Below are 14,193 nucleotides of genomic sequence, written 5' to 3'. Positions count from 1 at the left end.
CATTAAACAAAAGTTAAAGGGCACATAGGTTACCCCTTTTTTCATATTTAATATAAGTCTTTTGTGTCCCCAGAATGTGTCTGTAAAGTTTCAGCTCAAAACACCCATCAGATTATTTATTATAGCTGTTTGAAGTGTCTATATTGTAGCTGGAAAAAAGGTTTTGCTGTTTTTTTGTACTGGCCCTTTAAGGCTAGTCCTACCCGCCCCCCATTCCCACGTGACTGTCAGCAATCGCCGCCCTCGGCTGCCTCAGGAAGCAGATCTCACATAACGTGTGAGAAAAACTACAGTCAGAACTTTAACAATCAGTATTTGATGCATTTTTTGTGGATTTGCAACAATGAGTCACACACAATGTCATTACAAAGTTCACACACACACACAGCAAGGACACAAACACATAGCGCACACACATACACACACAAACGTAGCGCAGACATACACACACACACATAGCTCAGACACGCAGACACACACACACACACACACACTTAGCTCAGACACGCAGACACACACACACACTCTCACACACACACAGCTCAGACACGAAGACACACACACACACACACACACACAGCTCAGACACGAAGACGCACACACACAGAGAGAGAGAGAGAGACAGCGTGTTTAGCTTTGCATGATTGCAAGATTTTTATGTGACATGATACTGGTAATATCCACTGCTGTATGGATATCTTATATTAATGTACAAAATAAACCTGATTTAACGTCAACAAACCACGATTGAAGCGTCTTCCTTTATAATTGTTCTGACTTGCGGCTGTGCTGATGAAGTGCATCTGAAGTAAATCGCTGTAATTCATTACACACATGCTCTGTTTTAAAACATTTTAAACTTGTAAAACTCACTCTTGATCACGTTTGAAGATTGATGATCCTAGCAAACTGAACACACCTTTTATTCCCGGCTGCTTTGCGCTCGTCCTGTCTTGACGATATGATTTATACACGTGACTACCGGACATGTTAATGCGCGCAGCTGTCAATCAATATTAGTGGGCAGGGGGACCGCACTCCTACATAAAGTTGAGGTCGATCTGAAAACCGCTCCAATTGGTCCACCGTTTTTATGTTGTTAAATTTGAATAAAAAGGAGTGGGTGTGTTTATTTCACCCCAATATGACAGTTTACACACTTTACTTACACACATTTCTGTCCAAACAGCTTGAAAAGTAGATTTTTCACCATAGGTGCTCTTTAAAGATATTTACCAAATGAATTATTCCTGAATTTATTGCATTTAACAAAAACATCACAAATGTTGTTTTTCGCATTATTATTATTATTTTATACTTACTCAAAGTAAATCTCAACAGAACTGTGGGTCATTTATCAATCTAATAAAATATATCCGTTGTTCAAAACATGAGCAGTATGTTTGCATTTAAAACACAGGAACACACTTCCTGTTCCTCCAGCATGTGTGTTGTGGGAGCTGGATTCACTTCCAGCTAAATATGACATAATTATCCCTCATGGGACAGTCTGACTGTAATTAAAGCAGCTCACATAGTCATTCATCGAGGCAAGATATATGCATGCAGCCGGCGGTCAGAGATTCATGAAAAAGTGTGTTTGTGTGGTCACTTTTTTCAGTAAATGTGACGTTGTTTACTGTGTGTGTTGCTCAGCTGCTCTGGTTCCCCGTGTGGAGACTGTGTGTGAGCGCTGGGGGCTTTCACTCATGAGTCACTATAATGGTCAGCCGTCCTCTCAGGACTACATGCCCCTCTGTGACGCTCACGGAAATTTCCAGCCTGTGCAGTGTTACGGCAACAGCGCTTTCTGCTGGTGTGTGGACCGACATGGTGTTGAAATTATTGGAACACGGTCCTACGAGCATGTAAAGCCCCCCTGTGAGTAATAAAGTTATTTTGGATGCACTTTTTTTAAGTTTAAAAGACTAACAAGCAATTAATTCAAGTGAACTACTTATTTAAAATGAATTGAAACAACACAATTCTTAAACATTTTTAGGGACAACTGTATTGTTTTATGTTCAATCCACTTAAATTTCTAAAAATGATTGTTAACGTACTTTATTAGGTACACCTGTCCAACTGCTTGTTAACACAAATTTCTAATCAGCCAATCACATGGCAGCAACTCAATGCATTTAGGTATGTAGACATGGTCAAGACGATCTGCTGCAGTTCAAACCGAGCATCGGAACGGGGAAGAAAGGTGATTTAAGTGACTTTGAACGTGGCATGGTTGTTGGTGCCAGACGGGCTGATCTGAGTATTTCAGAAACTGTTGATCTACTGAGATTTTCACGCACAACCATCTCTAGGGTTTACAGAGAATGATACAAGAAAAGGGAAAATACCTAGTGAGTGACAGTTCTGTGGGCGCAAATGCCTTGTTGATGCTAGTGGTCAGAGGAGAATGGCCAGACTGGTTCGAGCTGATAAAAAGGCAACAGTAACTCAAATAAGCACTCATTACAACTGAGGTATGCAGGAGAGCATCTCTGAACACACAACATGTCCAACCTTAAGGCGGATGGGCTACAGCAGCAGAAGACCACACCGAGTGCCACTCCTGTCAGCTAAGAACAGGAAACTGAGGCTACAATTCTCACAGGCTCACCAAAATTGGACAGTAGAAGATTGGAAAAACGTTGCCTTGTCTGATGAGTCTCAATTTCTGTGACATTCGGATGGTCGAGTCAGAATTTGGTGTCAACAACATTAAAGCATGGATCCATCCTGCCTTGTATCAACAGTTCAGGCTGGTGGTGGTGGTGTAATAGTGCGGGGCATATATTCTTGGCACACTTTGGGCCTGTTAGTACCAATTGAGCATCGTGTCAGCGCCACAGCCTACCTGAGTAATGTTGCTGACCATATCCATGCCTTTATGAGCACAGTGTACTCCATCATCTGATGGCTACTTCCAGCAGTATACCGCGCCATGTCATAAAGCGGGAATCATCTCAGACTGGTTTCTTGAACATGACAATGAGTTCACTGTACTCAAATGGCCTCCACAGTCACCATATCTCAATCCAATAGAGCACCTTTGGGATGTGGTGGAACAGGACATTCACATCATGGATGTGCAGCTGACAAATCTGCAGCAACTGTATGATGCTATCTTGTCAATATGGACCAAAATCTCTGAGGAATATTAACAGTAACTATCTATGCCAAGAAGGATTCGAGCAGTTCTGAAGGCAAAAGGGAGTCCAACCCAGTACTAGTAAGGTGTACCTAATGAAGTGGCTGGTGAGTGTAACTGATTTGTGTTGTGACAATACGAAGGAATTGTGTGGAACCCATGATTTTTTACAGTGTAACTCATCAATCATTTGGCGCAGTGATATGGAACTATAATGCAGTCAAGGCGTTCCAGGAACTACTTTAGCTGTGCGTATATCTGAAAACACCTTGGAATGTTCATGACTGGGGCTGCACAATATGATTCAATAAACCAATAGAGATCAATGGGATCCGGGCTACAGTATCCCAAATATCCAGAATTAATTGCACAGTAACAACACATTCCCATTCTCTAAAGCTATTCTATTTGAGTGTGTATTTGTTACCTATGATTCTTTTCAACAGTCAAGAGTTTAATACTAACTAGAGTAACTAATTGAGGTATGTGATCATGGGATTTCAATAATTTTAGCCAAACTGCCCAGCCCTGGTGGTAAAGTCTCTTCTTTTTACCTGTCAGGTATCTCAGGTGATGCCGCCCCACTCAACAAAGCACTGATGTATCCTGTTATAAGCTCCTCCCCTTCAGGTCCTGCTATACTTTACACACAAGCCTCACAGATTGGAGTCATTCCACTTGATGAAACAAACCCAGTTCAAGAAAAGTCCACTGTGCTAGTAGCCTTACAGGTAGACATTTGACTAACCACTGACTGGAGATTTGTCATCAATCAGGAAAAAAACGATGTTTGGTTGTCATTGCAGGACTCGGTTGTGATCGGAATCGACTATGACTGTCAGGAGAACATGTTGTACTGGACAGATTTTGGACGACATACAATTTACAGAGCAGTCTTAATATCTGGGTCTGAGCCAGAAGCTGTTATCAGCAGAGGTGAATCAATCAGTCAGTCAGTCAGTCAGCCTGCCTATCTATCTATCTATCTATCTATCTATCTATCTATCTATCTATCTATCTATCTATCTATCTATCTATCTATCTATCTATCTATCTATCTATCTATCTATCTATCTATCTATCTATCTATCTATCTATCTATCTATCTATCTATCTATCTATCTATCTATCTATCTATCTATCTATCTATCTATCTATCTATCTATCTATCTATCTATCTATCTATCTATCTATCTATCTATCTATCTATCTATCTATCTATCCACATGCCTATGCGTCTATCCATCTATCCATCCGTCCGTCCGTCCGTCCGTCCGTCCGTCTGTCTGTCTATCCGTCCATCCATCCATCTATATATATCTATATATCCATCCATTTGCTTATCCACCAAATTATGAATTTCTTATCATCAGTCAATATGTCTTGGCATAATTTTTTCATCTTTACAGTTATCCATTTTCCTCATCCATAGATCCACCTATCCATCTAATTTCACCATCCATCTATACATCTCTTTATCAAACCAACCATCCATCCATTTTTCTTTCCATCCGCTGTTGCAACTAATTCATCCATTCATACATGTTTATGTACAAAATTAATAATCTCTTAAATTATCTATTTATATATATATATATATATATATATATATATATATATATATATATATATATATATATATATATATATATATATATATCATTCTATCTATCTATCTATCTATCTATCTATCTATCTATCTATCTATCTATCTATCTATCTATCTATCTATCTATCTATCTATCTATCTATCTATGTCTTTATTCATTGATCTATTTATCCATTTTTCTATCCATTCATCCATCCATCCATCCACAAAATTAATAATCTCTTAATTTATCCATTCATGTCTATATATTATTCTATCCATCAATCCAGTTATTCGTTTCTTCTATTCACTAATCAACCTATGAGATGCACCATTCGTCTATCAATCCAATCAATTATAAGTTTGTCCATCCACTGAAATTAGTCCTCTCTTAATTATCCATCCATAAATCTATCTATCATTCTGTCTGTCTATGCCTTCATTCATCGATCCATTTATAATTTTCCTATCCATTGATCCATCTGTCAATCCATCCTTCCATTCATTTCTCTAGCCATGCATTCCTCCATGTTTCCGTCTGTCTATCCACCCATTAGAATTACCCATGCATGTCTTAACAAATACTTTGTCTAACTACTTTAGCAGAAAGTCAAGTAAATAGTCTTGCTTTTTAGATTCAAATTAGACCAATATTGTTTATTTTATGTAACTTGCTATAAAAAAAGCATGGGGTGGGGTGGAGGGTGGAAACATGCAATGGGTCTCAGCCTTGGCAATTACTGTTGGCCAGAGATTCCATAATTATGCTATGTGAAATTCCAGACTTGATTCAGCCGGAGGGAATTGCAGTGGACTCTGTGCACAGGATGCTGTTTTGGGCAGACAGTGGGAAAGACAAGATTGAGACATCTGGCCTGGATGGCAGTAACAGAAGAGTGCTGATTGACTCAGGTTTGGTCAATCCCAGAGCCATCATAGTAGACGCTAAGAGTGGGTCAGTGAGATATTCTGAATTAGCTGTCTATGCATTGTTTTATATATACCATTATGCATACATCAATTCTGTCAAGCCACAAACAGGAGAACATGAGTTAATGCATTAAGATGGCAACTAGAAACTACTGTATTTATCTGCTTCAGATCTGTATACTGGACCGACTGGAACCGTGATGCTCCCAAAATAGAAAGCTCATCACCGGATGGACGTAATAGAAAAGTACTGGTGCAAGTGGGTCTCATGTTGCCCAATGCCTTGACATGGGACATCGCCACAAATCAACTGTGCTGGGCTGATGCAGGTAAGATTCTTCTCAAATTATAGCAAGTCTTATCATACATGCACTCACTGGCCACTTTATTAGGTACAATGCTTTGAACCCACTTTTGCCTTCAGAACTGCCTCTTTATGGCATAGACTCAACAAGGTACTGCAACGTTCCCAAGAAAAGAGGTGCTCAACGCTGTTCCTGGAGAACTTCTTGCAATGTTCAGCTCCAACCCTGATCAAACACCACTTAACCAATTAATTAGCACCTGAAGCAGCACTTGATAATTACAGATAGGTGTGTCTTATCAGGTTTGCGACTGAAATCTGCAGGAAGTTAGATCTCTTGGAATAGGGCTGGTGACCACTGACCTAGAGGATACAGTTACTGCAGTTTTTCAATCTTTGATGGAAATCTGTTCTTCTTCGGATTGAGCTCTGGATACTATGGGGGCCATTTGGATGTAGTGAACTTAAAGGTGCAGTAGGCTTTCTTGGAAAATGCTAAAGTTAGCCTGAAAGCACTGAAAGCCTATGTCTCAACCTGCAAATTAAAATCCAAAGCAATGCCTTCTGAACGCATTAAGGCAACAACCTCAGTACAATACATCTTGTAAGATTCACCAGAGAGAAAACTTCATAGTACAAATAAAGTATGCAATTTCATATTTTTATAAGCAGGTTGGACAGCCTATCGTAATGTGTGGACTGAACGCTATGATTGGAAGAACAGTTGTTGGTCCTACACCTTCCAGATACAGTTGAAGTCAGAATTATTTTGTTTGTTTTTTTAAATATTTTCCAAATTATGTTTACTAGAGCAAGGAAACTTTTACAGTATGTCTGATAATATTTTTTCTTCTGGAGAAAGTCTTATTTGTTTTATTTCGGCTAGAATAAAAGCAGTTTTTAATTTTTTAAAAACCATTTTAAGGACAAAATTTTTAGCCCCTTTAAGCTATTTTTTTTCCGATCATCGAAATCATCGTTATACAATAACTTGCCTAATTACCCCAACCTGCCTAGTTAACCTAATTAACCTAGTTAAGCCTTTAAATGTCACTTTAAGCTGTATAGAAGTGTCTTGAAAAATATCTAGTTAAATATTATTTACTGTCATCATGGCAAAGATAAAATAAATCAGTTATTAGAAATGAGTTATTAAAACTATTATGTTTAGAAATGTGTTGATAAAATCTGCTCTCAGTTAAACAGAAATTGGGGAAAAAATAAACAGGGGGCCAATAATTCTGACTTTAACTGTAAATACATTTAGACCACTTAATTTAACGATCGCTATCAGAATGTGAAGAGACTTTCAACCAGCACAATACATTTTTTTCTAAAGACAATCACCTATTGAAAATACATCTAATATCATGTTCAATAAATCAGTTTGGTTTATTGAGCTACTGTTGGCCTTTTCTCAACTAAATCCTGCTTTTTTACGTGGGTATTTACATAGTTTACATCCATTAAAAACTTTGAGATGATTGTGTATGGAAGTCCCAGTTCAACAGCAATTTCTGAAACATTCTCTGAAATACTAAATACAGCCTGACATCAACACTCGTGCCACATTCAAAGTCACTTAAACCAGTGATCCCCAACCTTTTTATCACTTTGGACTGGTCAACACTGCTAAACGATCATCAACCATTTTTTCAGAGCATGACAAGCTGACAAAACATTGCTGCAACTCTGATACAAGTTTTATTTATGGGGAAAATTAAAAAGCACTACAGTGTTTTTGGTGTTCGGTGTTTGTCTGAGATAATAGCCTACTGAAGTGTGTACTGTATATACCAACAAAGTATGAAGCTGATCAGTCAGTCCTTGTCACATGATTCGCGGTGCGAGTTGAGATGTTTTGACCCGTTGCTTTTTCTTATGCTGGACGATTCATCACTCTCCTTATCCATCAACCAAAAAAGGACTCTGTCAGTTGTTCTCACTGCTGCAAAAAACAATCCTGAAACTATGGTTGGATCCATCTGCACCAACTGATATATCCTGGAGGCTTTATCTACTGGACATTATTAGTCTGGAATACACCACAGCCTAAATAAATGGTGCCAGTGAAAAAAAACTGTACAATTTTGGTCAAATACGACCAAATATATGTATCATTTATGTTTCAATCCTGATTTTGTATTTATTATTACTGTTTTTTGTTTTATTTTACATATTTTGTTGGGTGGATCTCGGGCTTTGTTCAAAATCAAAATGTTCAGTAAAAAAAGAATCAAAAAACAAAAGATGAGATGTTTTTCAACTGGGAGTGCCTGGAAGGTGTGAGCGCAGATTGTGTTCGTCGCTTCATATATTTGCACCCAAGCCGCACACCTTCATTGGAAATTACAGACTTGCACATGGAAATCATTGAATCAATCATCTGCACATCAATAACTGTGTGGTTTAGCTCAGCTACTAAATATGACCTCAAAAGACTACGTCGAATAGTTCGGACTGCTGAGCGAATCACTGGGACAACCCTTCCTACTCCCCAAGAACTGTACTAATCCAGAGCAAGCAGAAGGGCTGCCAAAATCACTCTGGACCCCTCACACCCAGCACACTGCCTCTTTGAACTTTTACCTTCTGGTCGACGCTACAAAGCACTGCGCACCAGAACAGCCCGACACAGAAACAGTTTCTTCCCTCAGGCAATCAGTCTCATGAACACTTGATGATAATAATTGCGGAACCAACATCACTACTTGCTATACACTTTCATACACATATACACTTATTAAACAACACACTTTACATGCCAATTTGCACATAACAGCTGCACATATAACGATGTATATAGTAATAAACATGTACATTCACTTGTCAATCTGTATATTTGCACTCACTACTTCTATTTTTTTTATATATATTTATTATCTGTTTTTTGTCCTGTCTCTGTTATCCTGTTGCACTGTAGAAGCTCTGTCACGAAAACAAATTCCTCGTATGTGTGAACATACCTGGCAATAAAGCTCTTTCTCTTTCTCTTCAAAAGACACGATATGTGAGCAATCTCCAGCAGTTGATCCTTTTCTTGCACAGACATGCTGGATTCACCTGAGTTGTTAAAAAATGGGTTGCGAATCCATTCTATGACAGTTTGTGAGTCCTTCACTAGGCCTTTTCCTCTATTCCAAAGACGTCTGTTTCTTACTTATTTTGCTAGCTAGTGGGTTAAATTTTGGCATTCAAGTGACCGAGATGTAACCGAGAGAATAGGTAATGTTTACAGACGATAATTTTACAGTGAAATAATTGATTTAGAAACTTATACCAAAATAATTCCACTGTGGATGCCATCTTGTGGACAGATGCAAAAATTCATTTGGTGGAATCTTTGGTGCGCGAACTTTCAAAGTGCATTATGGGTATTGATCATAGACTGTGGTGTGGATGGGTGCTACCTCAAATAGTGCACTTATTAAAATGTTAACGGATAGCTCTTAAGTCTTGTCTTGACCATGTATATATGCCTAAACGCACATTGATGGTTGATTAGACATTTGCTTTAATTGGCAGTTCATGTGCCTAATAAAGTGGCCAAGACAAATGCAGTGTAATTTTGTGATAAACATGAATTGATTCACCAGGCACAAAGAAACTGGAGTGCATATCTCCCGATGGGACTCAGAGACGTGTGTTCCAGGATGCTTTAAACTATCCGTTCAGTCTGGCCATCTACAACAAACACTTTTATTACACTGACTGGGAGAGGTGAGTCTCTAGTGTGGTTTAATTGTGCACGTTTTTTGTTTTTTGCTTAGTGTCTCCATATTAATAATGAGAATGTCTGTATAGAGATGGGATACTGGTGATTGACCAAAGCACTGGGAAAAACACAGATTATCTGCCCATACAGCAGTCACACTTATATGGGATCACATTTATCCCATCACAATGTCTATAGGTAAGTGTATGGTAGAATTATATATAATATGTAATGACGGTAACACTTTACAATAAAAGTGCATAAACATTGATCTGTTAATATGTAAGCTAAACATTACTTTATTATGAATTAATGATAAGTGACTGCATGTGCTAATCATGAACTAACTTTAACTACAACATGAGTCACTTGAGTTCATGAGTGAATAACGGCTACCTTAATTACTTGTTAGCACATGATTGTTTGTTGGCGGAGTGGGTAGCCTGTTCGCCTCACAGCAAGAAGGTTGCTGGTTCTAGCCTCAGCTACGGCAGTTGGCGTTTCTGTGTGGAGTTTGCATGTTCTCCCCGTGTTCGCGTGGGTGCTCCGGCTTCCCCCACAGTCCAAAGACATGTGTTGGTGAATTGGGTGAGCTAAATTGTCCATAGTGTATGTGTGTGATTGAGTGTGTATGGATGTTTCCCACTGATGGGTTGCAGCTGGAAGGGCATCCGCTGCATAAAACGTGCTGGATAAGTTGGCGGTTAATTCTGCTGTGGCGACCCCGGATTAATAAAGGGACCAATAAAATGAATGAATGAACTCATGATATGTTTATGTATAGTAATTTCATGACTTTACTTGGAGGGGCACATCTTTATGAAACCATTCTAAACTACTCATGAACTCCTTATGCATGTCCATCTAGTGCGTTTACACTGATTAACAATAGAAAAGTGTTCAGTCAACATCAGCATCAACAGTTTAAACACCGGAGTTGATGAGTAGTTAAGGATGAGTTAATGATGATGTGCCCAGTAAAGTCATGACATAATTTTACATTAATAGCTCATGAGTTCATGTTGGTTACATTTAGCTTAAACTTGCATGTTAATTACTACATTTATTAACAACATGTACTAACAAGTCATTAAGGTAGCCATTATTTACACATGAACTTTTGTGAATCATGTTTTAGTTAATGTTAGTTCATGATTAGCAGACCCCTTAACTCTTCATTAATTCATAACAAAGTAATGTTTAGTTTGCATATTAATACAGTCAGAATTATTAGCCCCCCTTTCATTTTTTCTTTTTAAAATATTTCCCAAATGATGTTTAACAGAGCAAGGACATTTTCACAGTATGTCTGATAATATTTTTTCTTCTGGAGAAAGTCTTCTTTGTTTTATTTCGGCTAGAATAAAAGCAGTTTTTAATTTTTTTAACTCCATTTTAAGGTCAAAATCATTAGCCCCTTTAAGCTATATATTTTTTCGATAGTCTACAGAACAAACCATCGTTATACAATGACTTGCCTAATTACCCTAACCTGCCTAGTTAACCTAATTAACATAGTTAAGCCTTTAAATGTCACTTTAAGCTGTATAGAAGTGTCTTGAAAAATATCTAGTCAAATATTATTTACTGTCATCATGGCAAAGATCAAATAAATCAGTTATTAGAGATGAGTTATTAAAACTATTATGATTAGAAATGTGTTAAAAAATCTGCTCTCTATTAAAAAGAAACTGGGGGAAAAAATAAACAGGGGCGCTGATAATTCAGGGGGGCTAATAATTCTGAATTCAGCTGTACATCATTATTCATGTACTGTTATTGTAAAGTGTTACTGTAATAACACATATCTTTATTAATGTTTATAAAAGCAGTATTGATTCTCATACTGTCCGTTTCTGTTCTTTCACACAGAGACCTGTGGATCTCTGCAGTTACACAGACCGTACGGATTTTTTGGTATATGGATGAAAGACAACAAAACAAATAAATGCTGGTTTAGATTAATTTATTTTTTTAATGTGCTCTTGCACTGTAACTTGCAAGTTGTGTCAAATTATTTTTTTAAGTTGACTGAAAAGGCTGGTTTAAGTCAAGTATAATTTACGGAATAATTTGGCAAAACTTCAACCACTGAAGCTTAATAAACTCAACATTTCTTTGCAGCTGGTTGCTCTAAATTTTGAAGTTAACTCAACTTTTTATTTTTAACAGTGGTAAACATTTAAATGAAGAAATCAAAATTTAAAGTCTCCTCGACTGAATTTTTTACTTTCATTGAACAAACAGCTCCAAACATGCAGTTAAATAATTTTTATGAGTAAATTCAACTCTGAGCTCAAAAATAAGTCCACCTAACTAACAATTTTAAACTGAGTTAACAATTTGTAAGTTGGATTTTTTGCAGTGTGTTCACTTTGTTAGCCTCAAGTAACTTCTGCAGTTGTGTTAGATTTATTATATCTTTTAATTTTAAATGTTAATGTTTTATTATTTTTTGTGTGTATTGCTGTATTGTGTATGTCTAAATACTTACTAATTTTATCATTTCTTTACATTTAATTTAATTGTAGGTTGAGCAAATGCAAAATGATAGTAATGATAAACAAATAAATAACATATATTTATTTTTGTAATGTCCTTATTCTGGTTATATTTTGGATATATTTTAAGTGTTATATCTTCATTCATTTTCTTTTCGGCTTAGTCCCTTTATTAATCTAGGGTCACCACAGCAGAATGAACCGCCAACTTATCCAGCACATGTTTTAATGCAGTAGATGTCCTTTCCAGCTGCAACCCATCACTGGGAAACATCCATACACACACATTCATTACAGACAATTTAGCTTCCCCAATTCACCGATATTACATGTTTTTTGGACTTGTGGAGGAAACTGAAGCACCCGGAGGAAACCCACGTGAACACGGGGAGAACATGTCAAACTCCACATTGGAATGCTAACTGACCCAGCCGGGGCTCGAACCAGCGACCTTCTTGCTGTGAGGCGATTGTGCTACCCACTGCGGCACCGTGCTGCTCTAAATTTAATATATTTCTGTTATATTTCAATGACCAAACATGGGTATATCTGGCCCAGTTCAGGCCCAATTATTGGTTATTAAAACCTCTTAAAGTCAAGTGTTATTTTGAGGTTTCCGCATGGATTTTGCCTACCCAAATTCAAAAGCTTCCAAAATCCACATGCAGAGGTGTAAATGCAAAAGTTTGGTATCATTTTAAAGAAAACCCTTTGAATTTTCATAAAACACTATTGAAAGTGATTAAGATAATGTGTTATAATATACTTCTCCAAAAAAGAGGCGCTCAAAATTTGAAAGTGTACCTTTTAGGTTCCGTGTGGTCTTGCTGTAATTAATTTTGGTGGTTCCTGTATATGTCAGTAATCATATGGAAAAAGAAAAGTTCCAACTGATGAGAGAACGGAACCACTTATGGGCTTGTATGGATCTTTACATTTTAATGAATTTGGAAGTAAATGATGTCAAGCACCCGGTACCGGGTCCCAGAATTTATCAGGTTCATTTATCTTCTTTATTTGCAAAGAAAAATGAAAATATTTCAATAAATTACTTAAGATATATGAGCTGCACGGTGGTGCAGTGGGTAGCATGTTTGCCTCACAGCAAGAAGGTCGCTGGTTCGAGGCTCAGCTGGATCAGTTGGTGTTTTGCAAGTTCTCCCTGTGTTCACGTGGGTTTCCTCGGGGGGCTCCAGTTTCCCCCACAAGTCCAAAAACATGTGGTATAGGTGAACCGGGTAAACTAAATTGTCTGTAGTGAATGAGTGTGAATGTTTCCTGCTGCGTAAAACATATGCTGGATAAGTTGCCGGTTCATTCTGCTGTGGCGACCCTGGATTAATAAAGGGACTAAGTCAAACTGAAAATGAATGACTTAAGATATATATTGTTTATTATTTTAATTTAGTTTACTTTGAAAATAATTTGTGCTTCAAACTAATTCCATTCTACTTGTCATTCAGATTTAATTTTTAATCTTTTACTTGGATGATTTTAATTTATTTTGGTAACACTTTATTTTGATGGTCCATTTGAGTATTTGTAGACTGTCTGCTTAATATCTGTTGATACTGCTCCTTAAACAGACGTTTAACTGACTACAAGAAACTTTGCAAGTACATGTCAACTTACACTAACCCTAACCTTAACCCCAACCCAACAGTCTACTTATAATCTAATGAGAATTAGTTGGTACGTAGGTGCAATATAACTTAAATGCATCAAACGGACCATCAAAATAAAGTGTGACCATATTTAAGCTTTAGTTCCATCAACAATAAAATAGTTTAGAAAAACTTTATAATTTGAAAGCAATCAAAAGTTGTAGTTTAGTAAATTCACCAATAGGTGGCGTCACTAACTAACTTGTGGCCTTTAGTTCAACAAATAGACAAATATGCTAAGTCCTTTAAGAATGATTTACAAAGGCACAAGATTAAGACTTAAAACAAGATAATTAATTTCAGCTTTTTGTGAAATACGAGTCTTCCCAAAAGACACACACAA

The 14,193-nt window shown here is 37.3% G+C and overlaps 1 protein-coding gene across 1 annotated transcript in view; it reads left to right on the top strand.

Annotated features, from left to right (window-relative positions):
- nid2b (nidogen 2b (osteonidogen)) overlaps positions 1-12,069 on the top strand; it is a 42,308-nt gene extending 30,239 nt beyond the window's left edge. Inside the window, exons 12-19 of the mRNA XM_056481152.1 lie at positions 1,657-1,881; positions 3,710-3,879; positions 3,955-4,084; positions 5,520-5,691; positions 5,838-5,995; positions 9,567-9,690; positions 9,775-9,883; positions 11,558-12,069. Coding sequence (XP_056337127.1) covers positions 1,657-1,881; positions 3,710-3,879; positions 3,955-4,084; positions 5,520-5,691; positions 5,838-5,995; positions 9,567-9,690; positions 9,775-9,883 — 1,088 coding nt within the window. The 3' untranslated portion in view covers positions 11,558-12,069. The remainder of the gene's footprint in view (positions 1-1,656; positions 1,882-3,709; positions 3,880-3,954; positions 4,085-5,519; positions 5,692-5,837; positions 5,996-9,566; positions 9,691-9,774; positions 9,884-11,557) is intronic.
- Positions 12,070-14,193: the final 2,124 nt, after the last annotated feature.

Source organism: Danio aesculapii, chromosome 20 (assembly GCF_903798145.1).
Source record: "Danio aesculapii chromosome 20, fDanAes4.1, whole genome shotgun sequence".
NCBI lineage: Eukaryota > Metazoa > Chordata > Actinopteri > Cypriniformes > Danionidae > Danio > Danio aesculapii.
Note: the sequence above shows the minus strand (reverse complement) of the source record. Positions and strands in the feature narration are given on the sequence as shown.